Source organism: Mastigoproctus giganteus, chromosome 5 (assembly GCF_048544385.1).
Source record: "Mastigoproctus giganteus isolate SK-2022 chromosome 5, ASM4854438v1, whole genome shotgun sequence".
Taxonomy (NCBI): Eukaryota; Metazoa; Arthropoda; class Arachnida; order Uropygi; family Thelyphonidae; genus Mastigoproctus; species Mastigoproctus giganteus.
In genome coordinates, this window is record NC_143579.1 from 193,220,296 (window position 1) to 193,244,708 (window position 24,413).

Below are 24,413 nucleotides of genomic sequence, written 5' to 3' on the forward strand. Positions count from 1 at the left end.
AAATCAAATCAAATCAAACCATTTTTTACCTGGAATAGAAGTTAAACTAACTGGTCTGTAATTACTTGTGTCACCTTTCGATCCCCCTCTGTGAATTGGGGATACATTTGCACATCTCCAGCCCGTGGGAACCTCCCCTGAGTCCAATGATGCTCTCATAATTATGGCGAAGGGTTTGCTTAGTTGCTTTGCTGCCTCCTTTAATATAACTGGATAGATCCCATCAGCCCCCAGGTGCTTTTCTTATGTTTAACTTCAACAATTTCTCCCCCACTTTGCTCTCAGTTATTACAAAATCATTAAGTACCCTGCTACAATTTGATAACCTTCTGCCATTTTCAAACCTTAATAATTCATCACGTGTGAATGTAGATGCAAAATACTCATTCAGTTTGTTTGCTATCTGAGCGGAATCATCAACAGTCGAACCTTCGATGTCAAGTGGACCAATGAGATTCATCCCCTTCCTTTTAGAGTTTATATAAGTAAAGAAATCCTTGCTGTTTTTCTTGGCATCTTTTACTAAAGATTTCTCATAATCTAGCTTAGCCTGCCTAACCTCCTGTGTGACCTGATTACAGTTATATTAGAGAACTTACTATTAGAGGCAGGCTCTAATATTAAATTCAGCAGCTGGGTGCTTGATGAGCCCTGATTTAATTCGATCAAGTGCAGTAACTCTTTTATTTGAATACAAATCAAATTCATCTAAGAAAATGTCGAACTTATAACACACACACACACACACACACACACACACAGCCCTAGGCATCCTTAATTATATGCTTTGCTACTCTAGTTCCAGGCATAATATCAGGTGGAAAAAACTGCATCAGTTCTACAACTCTAAACCTGAATACTAAACTATTACCATAATAATGCTATGCGATATACTAAAAAGGTAGTAACTGAACAAGTTAATAATTAATCTTAATCGATTAATTCAGCATGTTATGTAGTAAGGGGTTCGCAGTTCTTATTTTGTTTTTAGTTATCTGTTACATCATTTACTTACGAAAACAACTCTGTTTCTGTAATTGCACAACTCTATTTCTGTAATTGCACGACTCTATTTCTGTAATTTCAAATTATCTCACATTTGCATATTCATATTAATTTGAATATGCGTATTAATAATTGGATAAGCTGCTTTATTTATAATAAATTGTTTTTTGTATAATTTCTGTATCAAAATAAAAATTGTAATCACACATTTGAAATATTGCCAAATGTTATGTACAAAGGTTGAGTGAAAGATAGTGCATTCAGAAACATAAACTGATATTTTTACATATCTGTTGGTGATCTCCCACTGACTTTCTAACTATCAAATTCCACCGATATGAAAGATTTCTGAGACTATTGGCCACGTAATAGCATCTGTAGATGTCTTTCACTCAGATGCACACACCATTTTTGAATAAACCCCAACCTTAAAACAAAATTGGCATACCACTGCCCAGAATGTCTCTCATTATTATTATTATTAGCCATACGGTGCAAGGAAGCCTGAGGCTTATGCTGCACCAGCCAAAAAAAGAATCCTGAGTTACCCTGAGAGAGAGAGAGAGAGAGTGAGAGAGAGAGAGAGAGAGAGAGAGAGAGAGAGAGAGAGAGAGAGAGAGAGAGAGAGAGAGAGAGAGAGAAGTCGAAGGAAATAACCAAGAAAGAGAAGAATGATGATGTCCAGCTCATGACCCTGGGTGTGCCAAGCCCATGCTCACCAGATGTGAGCCCCTGGGCTGTACACACTGCACCACAATAATTTTAATCCATTAAACTCTGGTAGATCAGCACATCATCTGTTTGTGTTTCATGCAGACCCTGAAAACACTTGTTTTATGACATCCTCAGTTTTGATTCACAATTCCTGCTTGTGCTTGCAGACATTCCATAAAGTACTTGTCAATTGTGTCATTAGTTCATTGAACAGCTGTACTGCTTTCTACTAACTGATAATATCATATACCAATATGGTGTAAGAATAGTTGCACTGCTTTCTACAAACACATAAAGATTCTCAACACTTGAACTTTTTTTGCTCACACTTGGCGGTGTTGTGTCAGCATACTGCACTGAAAAAATGTTTTACTGCTTGGTGTCCAACTAGAAGAGGCACAGGCCTGTATAATTTTGTTCTATATATTATGTTTTTGTATAGTTTAGGTCTATTTCACTTCTTATGTATAAGAAATATAAATGTTCTATTTGACTTATGCTAATTGGGCCAAATCACAGATTCTGATTTTACTGTTTTTACTTTGATATTTTGATATTATGCTTTCATTTGTTTATAATTCATTTATCTTTCTACTTGAAATAGGATATCTGCATTGCTGCCGTTAAAGAAAAAGACATTGAAGCAAAATTAAGCCAAGTTAAATTAGACTGGAGTGACAAAATTCTTACCTTTGGATCTTTCAAAAAACGTGGTGAATTACTGTTAAAGGGAAATGAAACAGCAGAGCTTATCTCTTTTCTGGAAGACAGTTTAATGACACTGAGCTCTTTACTTAGCAATAGGTATGTTATAAAGTTATGCTACTAAACATTTATACTGAAATAAAGTGGTAAATATATTATGTATAGGTTGGCAGTCTCTGCAGTCTTAACAAATAGGGTGATGGTCCTGCAAATATAACAAACCTCTCAGACAAGATGCAAAGAGTTTTTGTTTTCTTCCTCTTCCCCACCCCCGCCATTTCTGCAAAAAAAAAAAAAAAAAAAAAAAAGTTTTTGGTTTCTTTGAATTCTAATTGCAGTATACTAATGTCTGGCCTTCTTTTTCTAATGAAATGCAATACTTACTTATTAACAATTTGTTATTTTTTTCATGTGTAAAAAGAAAAGAAAAGCATTTTTAAACATAAAATTTAAATATAAAACTAGTAGTTGTTTTTCATTTTCAAATTTATAAAGCCAATAAGGACTTAACTTCAACATTACACTTGCTCATGTATTTCTTCTTGTATATTAACTATATATTTATTGTTAGATAATTAAAACAAGTTTAAAGTGATAATCTAGACATCCATACTTTGAGTTGTCAAACTGTAGACAAAGATAATTGCAATAATAGTGACACTTCATCATCTCTCAACAGGTTTTGCTTAATTAATCTGTGTAACAAACCTCTCATTTCCTAAACCACACAAATAAGACTGAGTATATTTAGAAAGGTTAGTAAATTAATAAGAGGAGTTTACCTCAATATAGTACGTGGAACACTTCCGTATGATACCCTCCAGAAATTAAAACGGAAAAAACGAGCTTGCGACCAAGTTCACACGAGTTGGGTGACCTCCCCCCCACAGACACATAACGCACTACCACAGAATATGTCGGCTAGTTCACGAACACCCCCTCACCCAGTATCCAACGAACCAACATATCAACAGGTTACAAATCTTTCCTCGTGTACACTATCGCAGGACCAGATTTCACTTTTATCCAAAGGATTAAATTATAATTTACCACCTCGAAAGCTGCCAAAAAAACAATGCGTAATTGATATTGAATTTGGACTTCGTAGTGTTCCACAAAAAGATGTATTTATTCAACAAGTTAACCAAGTAGTAAATAACATAAAAGAAACGCGACTTTCTAAATTGAATACACATGACAGTTCAGCTTTACGAGAACTTCGAGAAAATAAGGACATTATTATACAGAGGGCAGATAAAGGAGATACAGTGGTAATACTAGATAAACATGATTATATTAATAAGTTAGATTCAGTTGTGTCTGATACCTCCACTTATCGTGAAGTGGACCCGGCCCTGTTTACCAATTTGGTAAATCAATACAATAAAACGTTAACCACATATCGTAAAAACGACTACATTACTATGGTTCAGTTGAAGGAATTGAAGTCCAGAACATACAATATTCCTGCACTTTTTGGTCAGGTAAAATTACACAAGCCTGGATTTCCGATTCGACCTATTGTTTCCTACAGGAACTCGGCATTTTCAGCCTTAGCCACACATGTATATAATATTATAAAACCTTTTAGACAGGTTATACAATTTGGGATTAAGAATTACGATACATTATTTAATAATCTTAAAGACTGTAGACTCGGCGACAATGACAATTTATTCTCATTAGATGTTACCTCATTATATACGAATGTAAACGTTGAATACACATTAGATATTATTTGGGATATGTTAAATAAAAACTCGACACCGATTAATTATACGAAGCTGCCCATTAAGGAAATTTTTCACTTAATTAAACTATTAGCTGAGGCTAACTACATCACCTTTCGAGACAAGGTGTACAAACAAATTTTTGGATTACCAATGGGTTTGAGCCTGAGTGGCTTAATGTCAGAGATCTATCTCTCAACGATTGAGCAGATACATTTGACACCTTTTCGTCCCCGTATCACATACTATGGGAGGTATTTAGACGATGTTCTAGTTATTACTGATAGTAGTACTATCCAAGACATTTTACATTCGTTTAATAATATTCATTCTAGACTCAAATTTACATTGGAAAGGGAAGATACGGATACTAAGTCATTAAACTTTCTAAATTTCACGCTTACCCGTGACTCGAACAAAATACAATTTAGCATCTATCGAAAACCCACAAACACCGGTATGCTTCTTCATTATAATAGCTACCACCCGTTCACCTACAAAAGATCGATTATCTTTAATCAATTTCTAAATGCCTATAAATATTCAACGACGGATTCTGCTTTGGACTCAGAAATACAAATATTAACTAGCAGATTCTTGAACAGGGGTTATCCCATTAACACAATAAATCGAATTAGGGTACAAGCTAAGGATAGGATAAAAAATACTACACCAATCAACAATAGTAATATCAAAAAATACTTTATTTCTGTCCCATATGTTGAACAGTGGCACAAACAACTTAACAGATTCTTTAAAGATACCGAATTTAAAATTATAGCTAGGCCTATACGGAAGTTACACACTATACTGAACAATCGCTCGGTTCTTTCCGCGTTCGCAACACAAATTAATGATCTAGTATACAACATTTCTTGCGGTGATTGCGACTCGTCTTACCAGGGTTCGACGCGGTTTTCTCTTAATATTCGTGTAAATCAACACGAAGCCTCAGTTTGTGCTTCTCGTTCAGCACCGTCAGAATTAGCCTTTCATGCCATTAACGAAAAACATACTTTTTTATTTAACGAGGCCAAAATACTTAACGTTCAACGTAATTATACGCGACTATTAATTGCAGAAACCGTTGAAATTAAATTACATGAGAATTCTGTTAATGTTCGGCGGCCATATTTGATCTCCGATGCGTGGACCTTTACGCGCATGCGCGAAGACATATAATCACTATTTAAGTTGCAGGTTTAGCCTGATTCGGTAATTTTCATTCCTGTGATCACGACAGTCGGTCGAAAAGCATTGTCAGCTTCAGGAAGGAAAATCGTTTTGAATATTTTTGTTAGATTCTTTTAATTGCGTTAATTTGAATTTTAATTGTTTTGAATTGATTTTGAATTGTGTTAAATTGATTATTTAATTATTTATATTTTACTTTAATTATTTATATTTTACTTTAATGTACCGGTAAGTTGTCGATTTTTTCGTTTTTTCCGTTTTAATTTCTGGAGGGTATCATACGGAAGTGTTCCACGTACTATATTGAGGTAAACTCCTCTTATTAATTTACTAATATTATTATCAACGTAGAACATATTGAGTATTACAGCTCTGATTCATACTATTTAGAAAGGTAGACAGAGCGACAGCCAATCAAATCTGCAATTAATGCAAAATAGATATTACTCTGAGGGGGCCTACTTTGGGAAACTGCTACTTTAGGAAATAACTGTAGTTTGAGAAACTGCATTCAAGTTTCCTGTGGTTATCATGTGTAGACTAGAACTTCAAATTTGGCTTTCTCAGGAACTCTGTGATAGCCATCTAACTTTTATGCATTCATGTCTATGAATCATTCTCAAACAACACCAGCAGATTGGCATAAGCCATTATCATGCTGAAACACATGGGTCTGTACCAAAGAACATAAGCAGCATGAAATTATCTAAAATGTTAAGGCAGCCATTATCATTCATGGTTCCTATACACCTGATAATTCTGCACCATAAACTCACTCCTTCCAAACTTTATTGTTGGCAATGTGCATTTTGGAAGAAAACATTTCAATACTTTTTGGAGGGCAGTGCCAAAAAATTCCTGCATTACTCTGAGAGAGAGAGAGAGAGAGAAAGAAAGAAAGTAGTAGTAGGAGTAGTAGTGGCATGTGATGCAAGAAAACAAGTGTATGAGCTTATGCACCATTAGCCAAAAGGAAAAAAAAAAAAAAATCACACCATTTCCTCCAAATGCCTGTCCAGTTCCTCCTTAAATTTATTTAACCTATCAACTTTCACAATGACAGATGGAAGTTTGTTCCAGCAATTAACCACCCGCTGGCTAAAGGCAAATTTCCACACATCTATTCTACATCTGTCTTTTCTTAATTTGAATTTATGCCCCCTTAGGTTCGTAATCTGAACAAGTGGAAGTATCCCATCAGAATTCAGCGTGCTAAACCAATTCAAGGTCTTATACACCTCAATCAGATCACCGAGCAGATGCCTAGTCTCCAGCCACTGCAATTTGCAGAACTTAAGCTTCTCTTGGTAAGAGGATCCCTTCATTCCCCTCACCAATCTTGTTGCCCTTCTCTGTACACGCTCAAGCAAATGTACATCCTTCCTAAAATGAGGCCTCCAGACCTGTACGCAGTACTCAAGGCGCGGCCTCACCATTGTCTTATACAGAGGGACAATCACCTCCTTCTCCCTGCTAGCAAAATTCATATATATCATTGACAAAACCCCATGACCGGTCCTGGCAGCCTGTCTGCATTGCTCAGAAAACTTCATAACACTGCACAATTTCTCCCAGATCTTTTTCATTTTCTACCACCTTAAGTGTAGTACCACACAGTTGGTACATTTCTCTGGGGTTGCTTCTATCCATATGCAGTACTTTGCATTTGTCAAGGTTAAACTTCAGCTGCCACTTCTTAGCCCATCTGCCCAAATTATCTAGATCCTGTTGCAGTAGCACACTGCCATTACTGTCATTAACAACCCTGCCAACCTTTGCATCATCTGCAAACTTCGACACTAAGCCTGATATCATTAATAAATATACAAAACAACAGTGGACCCAAAACCGAACCCTGTGGGACTCCATTAATAACATTAGTCCACGAAGAGCAGCACCCATTAATTAATACCCCCTGTCTTCTCCCACTCAACCATCCTCTTATCCATTGTAGCAACTTACCCTTAATACCATTCTGCCCCAATTTTTACAATAGTCTTTCCTGCGCAACAGTGTCAAAAGCTTTCCTGAAATCCAAATATATGATATCAAAATTATTTTTTGCATCCAGTTTCCTTGTAACCACATCATAATAACCAATCAATTAAATTTGTCAGACAAGACTTTCCCTTAACAAACCCATGCTGTGTCTGAATTATTGCTGCAGTCTTGTCTAGATGATCCTGCAATGCATCTTTAACCAGTGACTCCATTATTTTACCCGGAACAGAGGTTAAACTAACTGGTCTGTAATTACTCGTGTCACCCTTCGATCTCCCTTTGTGAATTGGGGATACATTTGCACATCTCCAGTCTGTGGGAACCTCCCCTGAGTCCAATGATGCTCTCATAATTATGGCTAAGGGTTTGCTTAGTTGCTTTGCCACCTCCTTTAATATAACTGGATAGATCCCATCCACCCCAGGTGCTTTTCTTATGTTTAACTTCAACAATTTCTCCCCCACTTTGCTCTCAGTTATTACAAAATCATTAAGTACCCTGCTACAATTTGATAACTTTCTGCCATTTTCAAACCTTAATAACTCCTCATGTGTGAATGTAGATGCAAAATTCTCATTCAGTTTGTTTGCTATCTGAACAGGATCATCAACAGCTGAACCATCGATATCCAGTGGACCAATGAGATTCATCCCCTTCCTTTTAGAGTTTATATAAGTAAAGAAATCCTTGCTGTTTTTCTTAGCATCTTTTGCCAAAGATTTCTTGTAATCTGCCCTTGTCTGCCTAATCTCCTTTGTGTCCTGATTACAGACTAGCTTATATTTGCCATAGGCTTCTGAGTCATTTGATAATTTACATACATCCCATGCATTTTTATTCTCTATCATAAGTCTCATTAGTTCATTTGACAATCATTTAGCCCTAAACCTTGAACAATATTTCTTAATAGGTATGAAACTTTTAGTAGCTTCCATGATTAATTCCTTGAATGCTTCCCACTTAGAATTTACTGTTGGTAACATTGTCAATTTATCCCACTGTACAGAATTTAAAAACTATCTGAGACCACTTTACTTACCTTTATGGAAGCAAAAACCCTTTCCTTTACCTCTGATGGTAATTATATCTTTAAATAAATCCCACAGTGTTTCCTTTATCTGCAAATTCTTAATATACAAATGATCACTTCTGATAACCAGATCAAGAGTATTAACCTCTCTGCTTGCCTCTCGAACATGCTGCTGCAGAAAACAATCATCCAATATCTCCACAAAAGTCTTACTAGTGTGTGAGTGACCAATCCACAAGTTCCAGTCAATATCTGAAAGTTAAAATCGCTCATTATAAGGCATTCTGATTTACTAGCCCACTCTATTTCTCTGTACAATTGTTCATTGTACTCATTCAAGTCATTAGGCTTATAACACACTCCTACTCTTATTTTTGCTTTTGTAGTGCTTATGCCACACCAAACTGACTGAACAGTGCACTGTTCATCTATATCAACTGGATGCACTTTTTTTGATTTTATGTTTTTTTTAATTAACAGCATACCACCTCCTCCCTTCCTGTCCTTTCTGTTCACATTGTACTCCCCAAATTCCAGTTCTGCATTCCTTATATCTGTGTGACACCACATCTTTGCTATTCCATACCCCCCCCGTTTCATTAGCACATCCCATATACCCCCCTGTTTCACGATGATTGCCATCAGTCCCTGAAACCCCAGCACCCCTTGCCCCAGGTCACTACTTATTCTAATAGAAGTTGTGCAAAAATCACCTTCACCTCTGCCTGCAGCTACTTTTAACCTTTTAGCCTGTGAATCCTTCCCCCAAACTAGCAGTTTTCCGACCCACCTAACACTGCCTCGATAGCATCAGCAAATATTCTTGCACCCTTTCTATTTAAGTGTATCCCATCCCTGTAGAAGCAGTCTCTCCTGTTAACAAGCACAGACCAGGCTGAAAAAAATTTTACTCCTTGAGCCTTGCACATTTCCTCCAGGGTCGAATTGATTGACAAGGCTCTGATCATGTACTCCCTCCTATCGTGTCTGGGCAGAATTGCAGACACATTCAAATTTAACCCTAATTCACGACTTTTTTGCAACATTGACCCGTACTTGATTAAAAAAATAGCAAGGGCTTAATTTTTCAGTACTCACCTTTATTGATCTGCAATTGTTATGGTTTGAATGGCAAGAGGTGACTAGCTTTAAGTTAATTGGTTCTTAAATTAACGGGTGGGTAAATAGTAATTATAATGGAAACGGGATTAAAATATGTGCAAGGAAGTAGAAGTGCATTAACTCCGTCCTTGGTTGTCATTAAATTGGGTTAAATTGGGATTCTAAATAGTGGATGAGCCAAAAGTCGTAACGAAGGACTTTCGTTAAAAAATGTCTTCACTTGGCAAGTTAAATTAAAAGGGAACGCATACTGTATTTCAGAAGAATTTTGTAATCCCATGATGCACTTTGTTACTTGCGGGAATCTCAGATTGGTGAGATTCCAAACCGGAGAAAGATTGAACGGGAGTTTCACATTTATAATATTCAGATCGGAGTGGTGACGAAACCATTCTATAATGAGGGCTTCGAATTGTAAAATTTTGTAACTGTTTTTTAATTTTAATATGGTAATAGCTGAGTCAACTTAGGGAGTATGGTTGTTGGAGTGGGCATGTAAAGTAAGTTCAGGGCTAGATTGTCCAGTTCTGAAGCTATTGTAGTGATAATATGCTCTGGTATTGGATGATTGGGTTGAACCAACCGAACTTGGTTGTGGTACTACCAATGTAACAGGCTTTACAATTGTGTTGACATTTTATTAAAGAAATAATATTATTTATTTCGCTTGTTGGATATTTATGTGTTTCTTTATATTTATTGAAAAGTGATCCGAGTTTGATAAGTGGAAAAAATAAGAGTGATGTCTGTACCTGCAGACATCACTTACTATGATAAGGAAGGACAAGACGTGTCTTACTATTTATGATGTGTTTTATGGGGTTAAACCCTTGCTATTTTTTGAATTTAGTCCAATAAAACAGTACTTTAAGACATACTATAACTTTTAAGTGACCTGTACTTGTTAAGTAAATCTGCAGATCTCCTACTCTTAATGTCATTGGTGCCAACTTGTACAACGATATCACCTTTTGTGCCCTTAAAAGGTGACATATGCTTTACAACGTCATCAACTTTTGCCCCTGCAGACATATCCTGGTCCTGTTCCATCAATCCATTTTACTCAATATGTTCCCCGTCTCCCTGACAATAGAGTCTCCAACAATAACTAGTTCCTTTGGGACCAGCGCATTCTGACTTGGAGATTGCCGCTGTGTTGCCTGATGCCCAGGAGCGAGCTCTGGCGTTGAGTTAGGCAGCTGAGAGCTTGACGGGCCCCTCATATTAATTTCTTCTAGGGCATCTACCCTACATCTCAAGCTCTGATAGACGCCCAGTAGAATGCTGAGTTGATGCCTAAGTTCTAGACACTCTGCACCTGGCACACATAAAGACATCCTCCTTGGCTAGACCAGAGAGTTTGGCAAACATTTCACAAGTTGCACATTTTTTTAGGCTGTGATGCATTGGATAATTGCCCCCCCCCACAGCAATCCTGCCACTTTGTTCCCGTTGTTTTGCTGCTCTAGTCTGGGGCATGATATTTTAAATTAATAACATCAATAAATTTAATTAATTAATTAATTGTCAATACTGCGCTATCTAATATAATCCTAAATGCAGCGATGCGTATTACGCTATATAATTATACGTTAGAGCTGCCTAGTTACCACAATTAAAAATTTGAATTCCCTACTACTCTATACAAAAACAATGGCTGCAAGATTCGAACGAAATAACGGTTTTACGTATATTAAGTAGTAATCTACAAAAACTCTTTATCTAAATTAAAAATAAAAATAATCAGCGTAACAATAACTATAAGACTACGTATAAAGTACAGTATAAAATAACAGTTAGGTAAATAAAAAGGCGAACACATCGCTTTTTTCGGAGCCTGTAATTCACAGCTGTAATTTTTAAAGAGAGTCAGCCCCCCCCCCCCTCTCTCTCTCTCTTATAGTGAGAGAGAGAGAGAGAGAGAGAGAGAGAGAGAGAGAGAGAGAGAGAGAGAGAGAGAGAGAGAAGTAGAAAGGAATCACGAAGAAAGAGAAGAATAATGATATCCAGCTCAGGACACTGGGTTTGCCAAGCCCATACTCACTAGATGTGAGCCCCTGGGGTAAAAAATTTTCCAGGTCCCACCGAGATTTTTTTTTTTTTTAATAGTATTAAATGCAGTATACATCTATCCTGTAATCTTTATTTCTGTTCCAGGCAGAATACTAGAGGCAGTGGTTAAAGAAGTATTCAAGATCATCTTAACAAGAATGGAGTTAATTTTGTCATCGTATTTTTAGATTTCAGTTGTATCAATTGGAGCAGTTATGCCAACTGAAGACGTTTTTAACAAAACGAAAGTCTATCGTTATTACTATTGGTCATATCTGTTTCACATTTATTTTAGAGTTCTTAATTAATTAATTCTTTATGACAACCAGGGATGGAATCGTGCCCTTCTGCTTCCTTACACATATTTTAATTCCGTTTTTAATAAATTTTAATTAATTTATTCTCATCCCGTAAAACTTACCAATCAATCTATTTAACTTTAAATTGCCCAAACCCAAAAAATTTAGCTATTCATTCACCCAAATAACAACTGCAGATCGTCCAAGGTGAGTACCATAAATTAAGCTTTTGCTATTGAAACTTAGCTCCCTGTTAAGAGTTGATAAACTTCTGGTCTCCCCTTCCCCACAGAATTCCTCATTTGGGAATGTAGATGCAAAATACTCATTCAGTTTGTCAGCTACCTGAGTATCAGTAATAATAAAAAAAATAATAATAATAATAAGTATTAGTAATATATCAGTAATAACAACCAATGAAGCCAAAGTAAATAGAAGCATGTTTTTTTATTGTTTAAATTTATTTCCATGTTTCTGATATGTACTTATAGGGTAGCTGTTTAAATTGCCAATTATGGGAGGTACAAATTGTTTGGAAAAAATAATAATAATAATTTTGATTTAATTAACATTTGGCAATAAAGGGCATCCCTTCCCTATTTGAAAAAAGTCAAGCATTAGTATATTCCAAGCAGGAAAAAAAAAAAAAAAAAAAACACCCAGAAAAAAAGAAAGAAAATCTTTTTCTAGAAATGATACAATAATACAAGCACCACTTGGTTAAGAGGTACTGCTACACTTCACAGCTACCCATCATTTGAACAATATGCGAAGTTTTAAATTGGGGTACACATTCTTGAGCACAGTATAGAAGATTTTAACCCACAATTTATGTTATTTGATAATTTGATAAATGACAGTTCCTGAAATGTAACACAGTTGTTAGATTACCTAACTTTTTTAATCTCTCCAGAAGAACATTTAGACAGATTGTAAATTATAATTTCATTGTGACATTAATTAATAATTTATTTGTTATTTTTACCAATAGATATAGTGCTGCAATGAAAGAAGATATTCAGTTGTGGGTAAATTATCTGACAATAACAACTGATGTTCTAGAACGTTGGCTGCTAGTCCAAAATTTATGGGTCTATCTAGAAGCAGTTTTTGTAGGAGGTGATATAGCAAAACAGTTGCCAGAGGTCAGCAGTATTTTGTTTTTATTTCTTTATCTTTGATTTATTTGATATTCATAAAATCATTGTTTTAGTTTAGCCTGTACGAGGGGATATCAAAAAGTTCGTACCCTTACCTAGAAATAAAAGCCCTAGAAAGGTGAAATTTCACAGGAACTTTAATCCTTTCTATGTACTCTCCATATATAGCAACACATTTCTCCGATCTATGAATCAGTTGTTTAATGCCTTGATCATAGAAGTCCGCACTTTTTGCCTGAAACCATGATTCCACTTCATTGATGACTTCCTTAGATGAATCAAAGTGGCGTCCAAGCAGTGGTTTCTTCATTTCTCAAAACAGGAAGAAGTCTGACTGTGCTAGGTTAGGAGAATAGGGTGGGTGCTGCAGTAGTTCAAAGAATTACACAAATCGAACAGTTGGCAAGAACACTGCATTCGACAATTCTTCTACAAAGACATCAGTAGTCTTGGAACCCATCATGCGGAGACCTTAGACTTGTGCAGATGGTCATGTAAAATGCTGTGGGCAGACACACAACTAATTCCCACTGCATTTGCGATGAAATGAATTGTAATGCCTATGTCAATCAGCACCAGCTGCTCAACCTTTGCAACCATCACACTGTCTGTGCATGTTGATGGTCTTCCTTCTCTTGGCTCGTCAAAGACACTTGTATGATGGCACTGGAACTCCCATTTCCACTTTTATACAGTGTCATAGGATGGACAGTTCTGACCGTACAGAGCTTTCATTTCTTTGTCAATTTCCTGAGCTTTCTTGCCCTGCAAATGTAGGGACTTCATCACTGCCCGATACTCCACTTTGTCAACCATAGTGTTCTTCCTCAAATTCTGGGCTCCACCTCTGATGTACCTACAGGAATGAAATTTCTCATGTTAGTTATTGAATATGTAGACAATTTATATTAAAAACAGCATCTTCTTATTGATGTTTTATCTAGGTTAGGGTACAAACTTTTTCGATACCCCCTCGTATCACATCAGGATCTGTTTTTTTTGTCCATTCATATTGTTATCCATTTTGTGCAAGCTGAGGGGATGGGAACGAGGACCTGTGAGGTTATACAATATCATTTATGTTACTCCACTTCATAGCTCCTACTCCTCAGTGTTTCTATTGCCAGTCGTAGCACTTAATGTGCACAGCATACTCCCTGCTTGTGCTCATTTTACGACTATGGCACGGTGTTGCACTTGGGGAATAGTAACCCTAAAATAACTTATACACTTGGTTGAATTAAAAACAGCAGAGATAGAAAGTGATCAGGGAATTATGATATGGCCATATATTATTATTATTAGCCATATGGTGCAAGGAAGCATGAGTCTTTTGCTGCACCATTGAGAGAGAGAGAGAGAGAGAGAGAGAGAGAGAGAGAGAGAGAGAGAGAGTTGAGTTGAGTTGAGTTGAAAGGCATCACCAAAAAGAGAAGAATGCTAATATCCAGCTCAGGACCCTGAGTGTGCCAGGCCAGTACTCACCAGATGTAAGCCCCCTGGAGTTTATATGATATGAAGCAGTGTAAACAGATGGCCAGCGAAGCCCATGATGTCCTATTGATGATTTTTTGAATGATACCTTGTAGAGATGGGGAGGTCATAATCTCACCGTATAAGGCATTTGGAATATTATGTTTAAGTATGGACATCAGAGCTTAAAAGGACATTGAGCTTCATGAAAGGGTCTAAAGATGGGCAACTCGCATGGTGAGATTGACAAAAGGATAACCACACAAAGAAATAATATAGTTAGGGAATGTTAATGATTGTTTTCCGCGAAGATTAATTATTATATTTAATAACCGCTCATGTACAACGTGAAATTATTAATATAGTTTATTAAGCTTATTGCACACACTACTATACATTTCAGATGATATTTCAGGCATCTTACCGATACCCATCATCAGACCATGCTACTGACAGACTCCTGCTTGCTGAACCTGATGTATGCTATCAGAACAGCATGCACATCAGATTCTGGTAGAATCATCAAGCCGGATTCTGCTGACAGAATCCTGCTTGACGATTGCACGATCTGATGATGGTATCAGTAAGATGCCTGAAGCATCACTTTAAATGTATAGTGGTTTGGGTGATAAGTTTAATAAACTGTGTTATTAATTTCATGTGGTATATTAGTGGTTATTAAATATAGTAATTAATCTTCATACAAAGAAAGATTTTGATTATGTGGGCTACAGAGCTTGGCAAGCAGTCATCTTAGAGGGGAGAACCTGATTGAGGTATATAAGGCTCTGAGAGGGATTATTAAATGAATGAAGGCAGAATTTTCACTGTTATAAAGAATTACAGAACTAGAGGCCATAAATCCGAATTACAGGAGAAGGGGTTTAGACCTAGTTTGTAGGAAGTTCTCTTTTAATTAGTGAATCTTTGATTATTGGAATCAAAGATTCACTGGTTAAAAGAGGCTGACAGCTTGAAGAAGATTAAAGATCATGTGAAGAGGGAAGTGCATAATTTGTTTTGTATTTTCTTACCTACATTGTTATTTTATCTTTTATTTCTGTTTTTTTTTTTTTTTTTGCCTGTGGCTTTCTTGTACTATAGGGCTAATAGTAATATTAATACTTATAAGATTGTAGATATGCACTTCAATATGGAGAAGAGATTGGTCCAGTTCTGTATCTGAATCCAATGCGAGGAGTGAAACTGACGTGCATTTCACAACTTCAGACTATAGATAAATAAATAAATAAATAAATAGAGAGAGAGAGAGAGAGAGAGAGAGTGAGAGAGAGAGATCGAGAGAGATGTGTGTATATAAATATACATGGTAGGAAGATAATTAACTACTGTATCCTGGTAGGAGGATAATAGATAAATACCCACTTAGTATTAGAATGTGTTGAACAAGATTTTGTATTTCATTGCATTTTATAATGAAAGATTTTACCAAGTAATGAATTTGCATTAAATTTTGTTAAAAATTAGGGAAAATGCATTTGAAACCCATGAAGTTTTAACAACAGCTTTTGGAGATGTTTTGTGTCATTTGAAGATTTTAAATGTTATGTATTTGAACTCAAAGGAGTTAAAATCTTTTCACAAAGTTTAAAGAGCATTACTTGTTTGAAGACAATATCTTTGCCCTCTCCTCCTCCCCACAGAGGTGCTTGTTTTTATGATCTGATTAGACCTGATCAGATCACAAACATAACTGTTCTTGATGCTGCTAGTGAAATTGGTATTTCTTATGGGAAACTTGCCAATCAGTTTTAGCACAAGATTTTGTAATGATGAATTTCAACCAAGTTTGTGCCTTGCATCTTCTCAGATGACCTTTACAAAGAGCAGCAAGTACCTGCATGTCAGGATCTTCATCAATATGCTACTGTTGGCCCACAGACTTTATTTTTTCCATCATTACTCAGGACATATTGGTGTTGGGGTGGGGGGGGGTGTAGATAAATTCATGTATAAGGTAATTTGACTTGATTTTTCTTTTTCCTTTCCTAGAGACAATATTTTCTCTATTAAGGAGGCTACCATAAACTTGTCAAGTGCCCATGATGGTTGATGTCCTACCTGTTCCAGGACTAAACAGGAAAAAATTTTTGCTGTTTTTTTTTTTTTTTTTTTTTTTTTGACTTATTAATGACCCTTTGCTTTATTATTATGTATGAAGTAAATATGTTAATGATAAAAAAACAAAATTGAGGAAGTATTCTACTGAAAAAAGGAGAATACTTTCTGTGACCATCCTTTATTTATTATTATTATGTATGAAGTAAATATGTTAATGATAAAAAAAACAAAATTGAGGAAGTATTCTACTGAAAAAAGGAGAATACTTTCTGTGACCATCCTTTATTTATTATTATTATTTTTTTTCTTTTCAATTCAACAAGTTAATATAACTAGTGATGTTCTGCATTTGATAATATGCTATTAATATTATAGTACTCTCTGTCTCTCTCTTTTTTAAAATATTTTTTGACTTTAATGTGCGACAACTTTTTTAGCACAAGTTTGACCATGAAAATTTTAGTAATAGTATTTGCAAAATGATACAAGGAAGCAAGCTTATGTGAGCTTTTTTGCCAAAAAATAGATAAAATAAAATAAAATAAAGTTGAAATTAAGTTTAAAAAAAAATAAAGTATAGTAACCAATGTCACTTTCCCTCCTTAAATTTATGTACTTCCAACTTCCATGATAATTTATTCAAACTGTCAGTTACTCTTATTAAAGGAAAATTTTGGGGAACAGTCTACAATTATCTGCTGTCAATTTAAATATATGATACCTATTATGTCATGTGACTAAGCATTAAAATACCCTTGCCATTTAGTTTACTCAAACCTTTTAAGGCCTTAAACTCCCAGTAGAGGTAACTCCATAGCCAAACCTGAGCAACAAATCTTGTTGCACTTCTCTGTACCCGAAGGTCTCTAAGCCTGTATGCAATATTCAAGGTGTGATCAGGTTCTATAATTACTACCATTAGTTACAATCCTCAGTTTTGGATTACCAAAATAGAATGTTACTCTGGAATTACTGCTGCTCAAATGCAAGACTTTTGCATTTTCGAATATTTACCCTCAGCTGCCATTTTTCAGCCTGTTCAAATAATTTATCTGCCTTGTCTAATTAGCAAACCCTGATTACTGTTATTAACTACCCTGGCCAACTTTGTGTCATCAGCAAACTTATATATTAAATTTGAAATACCCACATCAATATCATTAATGAATATTTGGAAGAATGAAGATCCAAATGAGACCCTTTGGGGCTGATTTGGGGCAGTTTATACAGTGATTGTTCATGTGGGGCTGAATCGAATTTATTTTAAATATTATAATTATAAAAAGCACAAGGAACTCTGTTACATTTTGTTAATATATACAGGGTGATTCACTACCAGTGCGACAAACTTGCAGGAGGTGTAGAAGGCACAAAGATGAATCGGAATCACATAGCATTGCAGGGTCCGAAAGCCTTCGTCATGCGGTAGAGGACGTTGAACTGGAAGTCAGGATTTGCGAACCGTTTCTGTTGAAGAAACCAAGTAGCAAAAGTCCTCCGGAGTGGATAATCCGCAGGCTCCAATGATTGGACGCGTTGCAGATGGTATGAACTCATTTGGTTTGTTGACAGTATCCTCCATACAGTGGATTGGGAAATACCCAATCATTGGCCTATCGCTCGAGTACTCATACTCGGATTGCCTTCTGCAAGACGTAGGACATTCGCCTCATTGTCTGGCGTCCTCATCGTTAGCTCTCGATTCACGGTACCTCTCGTGAAACAGCCAGTCTCACGTAACTTTCTGTGCACACGTGCGAAAATTGTATGATGAGGAGCACGCCTGTGTGGGAAACGTTCCTGGTACAAGCATAGAGCGGCACGCCCGTTACAGTCCGCAGCTCCTTATGCGAGGTGCATGTCGGCCAGATCAACGTTTGAATACTCGTCCATCCTACTGCCTCGGGAACCGGTTCGCAAATGCTGACTTCCAGTGGGATCGCTGTTCACACGACCTCCCGTTCAACATCCTCTACCGCATGATGAAGGCATTTCGGACCTTGCAATGCTATGTGATTCCGATTCGTCTTTGTGCCCCCTACACCTCCTGCAAGTTTGTCGCACTGGTAGTGAATCACCCTGTATATATATATATATATATATATATATATATATATATATATTAAATGTAATTTAAAGTCAAAGTTACAGTTGATGGGAAAAACAAAAATGAATAAACAAGGTATGACAAATGCACCAAAATGTGCAAAGCAGCAGTAAAGGATGCAGAAGTATATAAGCATGTAAGCATAGATAAGTCTGATGAAGTTTGCATAGATGGAGGTGAGAATTACACAAAGTGCCAAGGACTAGAAGGGTAAGGATAGTAGAAAAAAGAAGTAATGTAAATTTGAAAAAGGCAAAAGAATGTTAATATCCTAAAAGTTATGATGAATTAAGAAAATTCATCATAACTTCACCTCCAAATTGCCCGAATTGCAATGCCAATTTGGAGGTGAAGGAACTGTAAAGCAAAATTATTAATACCAAATGATTAAACAAATAAAGTAAAATCAAATAAAATAAAAGGTGGTAGAGCTGCCGTCAGATATGTGTGGGCAAATACAGGGAAGGCAAAAATGCAAAGACTGATGTCAGCAGAAATAAAAATTGATATATGATTAGGTCATTAGCATTAGTAGAGGCACATGATGCAAGAAAGCAAGCTTATACAGCATCAGCCAAAAAAAAAAAAAAAAAAAACCACTTCCACTTCACCCCTCCATTCATTCCAAATACTTGTCCAGCTCAACCTTAAATTTATTTATGCTATTAACTTCCACAACAAGTGATGGAAGTCTGTTCCACCAACCAACTACCCTCTGGCTAAAGGCAAACTTCCGCACATCTGTCTTTCCTCAATTTGAATTTATGCCCTCTCAGGTGATTATTCTGAGCAAGAGGAAGAATCCTGTCAGCATTGAGCATGCTCAAAATATTCAAGGCTTTATACACCTCAATCAGATCATCTTGCAGGTGCCTAGTCTCCAGACACTGTAATTTGCAAAACTTAAGCCTTTCTTTGTAAGAGCAACCCTTTGTTCCATTCACTAATCTTGTTTCCCTTCTCTGTACTCGTTCCAACAGCTCTATATCCTTCAGTGCTACACCGAACCATGTATCAGAAACTGTTTCAATACTTGTCCATAACACTAGAAGTAATGTGAAATAAAGTCAAAAAGCAAAAAAGAAAAAGATTAGCACATCCTTTTGCAGTATGGACAAGGTAGTCCCAACGCAGTGCTAATGATATGAAAATTATTAAGACAAAAATATGGATAAGACTAAAAAATATATAATTTTCAGAGTGGGAAAGAGGTTTTGAAATAATCTTTCTAGTCCTTGGCACTTTGTGCAATTTTCACCTGCATCTATGCAAACTTTTTCAGACTTATCTATGTTTACATGTTTATATATATATATATATATATATATATAATTTGAGTTCGCGAGAAAACCAGTCGAGAAGAACAGGTGGGATTTAGACCTGGGCGAGGATGCTGTGATCAAATCTTCGCCATCCGTCAACTGATGGAGGAGAGGATCCGGTGTGGACAGCGAACCGTCATTGTTTTTATTGACTTTAAGTCTGCTTTCAACTGTGTCCACTGGCCCGCCTTATGGAAATTGCTAGAGGTTGAACATGTACCTCGAAAAGTCATCACACTCCTCCAAACTGCATACAACGGTTTAACCAGCCAGGTGCGCATCCAGAACGATTTATCTGAGGAATTTACCATCCAAATAGTAACGGGGAGGCCATATCCCCGTTGCTAAAAAGCAACGGGGATGTGGCCTCCCCGTTGCTTTTTAACATCGTGGTCGATGCAATTTTGAGGCAAGCATTCAGCAACAGACGGGGTATACAATATGGCAAGGATCACTATGTGACTGACTTGATGTTTGCCGACGATAGTGCTATCTTTGCCATAAACGACGCTGAAGCCACGGACATCCTCTACGACATAGCCTGCATTGCCCGGCCATACGGGTTGAAGATCAATGCTGATAAGACAAAGGCCCTGACAACAGATGGGTCACAAGCCATCATCTATCTCGAAGGTGTCCAGATCGAGCAAGTGCTCGACTTTAAATACCTTGGGTTGCTGATCCAGGAAAAGAAAATTGCATCCACCATGGAGACCCACAGCAGAATTGGACAGGCGGCCACTGTGTTCGCCTCGCTCAAATGGTGTCTGCGGAAGAGGACCAACATTTCCTCAAAGACTAAAATCTAACTCTTCCGGACTTTGATCCTACCCATTCTCCTTTATGGATCGGAAACATGGATTTGTCTCAAGCTAGATTTAAACAAACTTGAGGTATTCCAAATGCGATGCCTGCGGCAGATCCTGGGCATCTCACTTCGCGACCGCATCGCTAATGATACCATCTGCACCAGATGCCAACAGCAACCAACCATCACCGACCAAATCCAGAAGTGAAGGCTTTAGATAGTTTGTCCACATATGTAGAATGGGCGCGAATAGAATACCATCCACACTCCTTTGGAAACAACGACCCACCCAATGCAGCATTCAACAGACCGCACCTAGGAAAACATGGGCCAAGCAAGTGGAAAATGACCTGAAGAGCCGACGTCTCGGCCTTAATCAGGCCAGGACTGACGCCACGGATTGTAAAGCATGTAAGAACATACAGAGCAAGTCCGAAACCGTGCGGCACCTACAGTAGTGTACTGGTTGCGTGGCCAACTGCCTCCTCCAGCCGCCAGCTAAGGACCAAAGAAGAAGAAGAAGAAGAAGAAGCAGAATTTGAGTTATTTTAGGGGTTTCGGTATAAGTGTTTTTTGTATTTTCTTATTTAATACCACACCACAAGGATATATGTACAGGAAACTATTGAAATCTTATAGGCTGTATATGTGAAATGGGGTGGCATCCTGATTAGATACCATTTCACATATACTAGTTAGTTACCTACAACTTTAAGATTATATTAGTAAAAGTTTAAGTATAAGACTACTTTGTTAAGTGCAAGATTAATTATAAGATTAACTAGATATGGATACACATATCTACTGTGTCCAGGGCCACTACTAGCATGGACAGGAAATCGTTCTCCCAGATATCCCGAACACAAACGTTTGCCCATAACAATAAAAAAACATGTACAAAAAAAAAAAAAAAAAAAAATATCTATATATATATATATATATATATATATATATATATATATATATATTAATAATTATTTTCATTGCCTTTAATTTAGGAAGCTGCAAAATTTCAGGCTATTGATGCTGCATGGGTAGGAATTATGAACAAAGCACACAAGGTTAATAATGTAGTTGAATGCTGTGCTGTCGATGTACAACTGAGTGAAGACTTGCCTCGCTTACTACAAGAACTGGAAATCTGCCAGAAATCCTTAGTTGGGTAAGATGTGCACGCACGCGCGCGCGCACACACACACACACACACACACACACACACACACACACACACACACACACACACACACTTTTTAAATATCTATTCGTAAAAATTGTTTCTTAAGAATTTTATACTATTTTTGGAGTATGACTCCTATTATGTGACATATTATGAACTATGTTGTTATTGTTGTCAATTGCACTTATTTCAGAAGAGGCTGTTGTTGTTATTGTTTTTAGGAGCATTAGCAATTAAGGCCATATTGCTCCGGGGATATGCAGTGGTCATTCCCTGACCTTTTCCGCATCCTCCGTATTTGGTGGCTCACGGGCTCGAATCCCAGTCTAATCAAGAAGCATGTGCTACGCACTGCTGCACCTGCCCGCCTGGCTATGGAGGCACCTCAGAAGAGGTGGAGAGAATTGTATGTATAATGGGAAGAAATAAAGTCTGAGAAAACCAAATGTCAAAATTTTACTAATATGATATGGCTGAAATAAAAGCACTTAACTTGGTACCCTTAAAATTTCAAGGAAACACGGTTTACAAAGTGGAAGTGCACAAAATGAAATTTTGAGTGGTTTATTATCTATCTTACTGTTTTCACTTGCATGTTTTTTTCACTGGTTTTCAAGGTTTCAGGATTGCCTGTGAAGGTGGTGAGCACTGTAAAAATCCAACAATGCTTTTGAACCTCAGAAATAGTAAAAAGTTCCCGCATTTATCATCAAATGACTCTTTTTGTATTAAGAGAGAACAATTCATGCAAATGGAGCGCTTACGTAGCCAGGTGGCCAGTGCGTAGCACACGCTTCTTGATTAGACCAGGGTTCGAGCCCATGACCACCAAATACGGAAAGGTCAGGGAATGACCACTGCATATCCACGGAGCAATATGGCCTTAGCTGCTAATGCTCCTAAAAACCAAATAACAAAAACAAAACAAAAAAAAAAAAAATCATGCAAATGGATGATCTGTTTAAGTTCATTCTGTACTGTTTGGGTGATGAATGAAATTTATACAAACATGTTAAGCATGCTCAGGTTGTTTGTGTTATCCCTCCTTGCTTGATTTGATCATAATGGGTGATGAAACCTCATCTTGTTCGAAATACAGTCCACAATGAGACAAAGTTGGTGAATAGAATGCTTCTTAGACAAACAATTTTCATTTTCAGAAATCAAAAACCAAAGTAATGGCAATTATGTCTTTGATAGCATGAAAATCATTGAAATTAAAAAATACTTGAAATCAAAACCCAAAATAATGGTGATCATTCTTTAATAGCATGGCAATCATTGAAATTAAGAAATGTGTTCCCCTAGTTAAACTGAATAGAAAGTATTGTGAACAAGTTTGAGATTGTTTGGTTAAAAAAATCCATAAGCCACATTTGTAGGAATGCATGGGATTGTGGAGCTAAGCCTCCACTCCCCATTGTGTGTTATTCCACCGAAATAAAATCCATACTGCGAAAGGACAATTATTTGATGGTGTAGAGGACACTAAAAAAAAAATATGAAAGGGAATTGATGGTAGTTTAAATATGTTTAAAAACAGTCAGTTTACAATGGTTCTCCAAATGATCTCACAAGCATGTAGCTACTCAAAGCATGATCTTTTTGAAAAATACTAAAATTTGTTTTTCAATCTAACATTTAGATTTCTTTAAATTGAGTCAGTCTTGGAACTTAAACATTAAACCTGTTATCAAAAGTATTGAGCAGTAATTTTGCACAAATTTGTAGTAGCATATCAGGGTTATCTCTCCACCACTGCCCTCTCCATTAAGAATGTCTAACTGGCTCATGTGAACCACTTGTGTTCCTATCTATTATCAGTGCATCTACTGTCCTATGGTTTTGCTATATTTTCTGTACATTGGAACATGTCCTATAAATTTGAATATATTTCCTATATATTTGAAATGTTCTCTATATTTCTTATGTATAATGTCATATATATATGTTGCAATCAACATTTTAAAATTTTATAATTCTAACATTATAAGATTGATTTTGATTAAAATGGTAAAATATCTGCCTGTTGGGTGACCCTTTTACTTTTTTTTTATAATTTTTTTGGCCTTTGGCTGAACTATCGTGCAGTTTTAGAGAATAGCTACCAATGTGTATCATTGGCAGCTATTCTCTAAAAGTTAGTGTGCAGTGACTGATGCCTTGAAAAGGAAGAGAAATGCACCAATACAAATCTGTGGACAACTTTTGATTCATGTGGGGATGCCTCTATTCCGAAGATGAGTGAAACACAAGGACAGGAATGTTGTTTGAAAAATGTTTTGGAGATAGTCTTTGGGTTTTTGAGGGATGCAATTGGTCCTTTTTTGCCACAAATAGTAAACTAGTAGTGCTAATCATTCATTCACACTCATGAAACTTTGTGTCATTTTACAGCACAACAATGCATAACTACACACTGCACATCAAAC

General features: G+C 36.6%; 1 protein-coding gene across 1 annotated transcript in view; it reads left to right on the forward strand.

The window, feature by feature from the left end:
* LOC150085960 (dynein axonemal heavy chain 8-like) overlaps positions 1 to 24,413 on the forward strand; it is a 1,559,705-nt gene that overhangs the window by 484,804 nt on the left and 1,050,488 nt on the right. Inside the window, exons 32-34 of the mRNA XM_090374756.1 lie at positions 2,324 to 2,523; positions 12,844 to 12,997; positions 21,803 to 21,966. Of these exons, the coding sequence (XP_090230882.1) occupies positions 2,324 to 2,523; positions 12,844 to 12,997; positions 21,803 to 21,966 (518 nt within the window). The remainder of the gene's footprint in view (positions 1 to 2,323; positions 2,524 to 12,843; positions 12,998 to 21,802; positions 21,967 to 24,413) is intronic.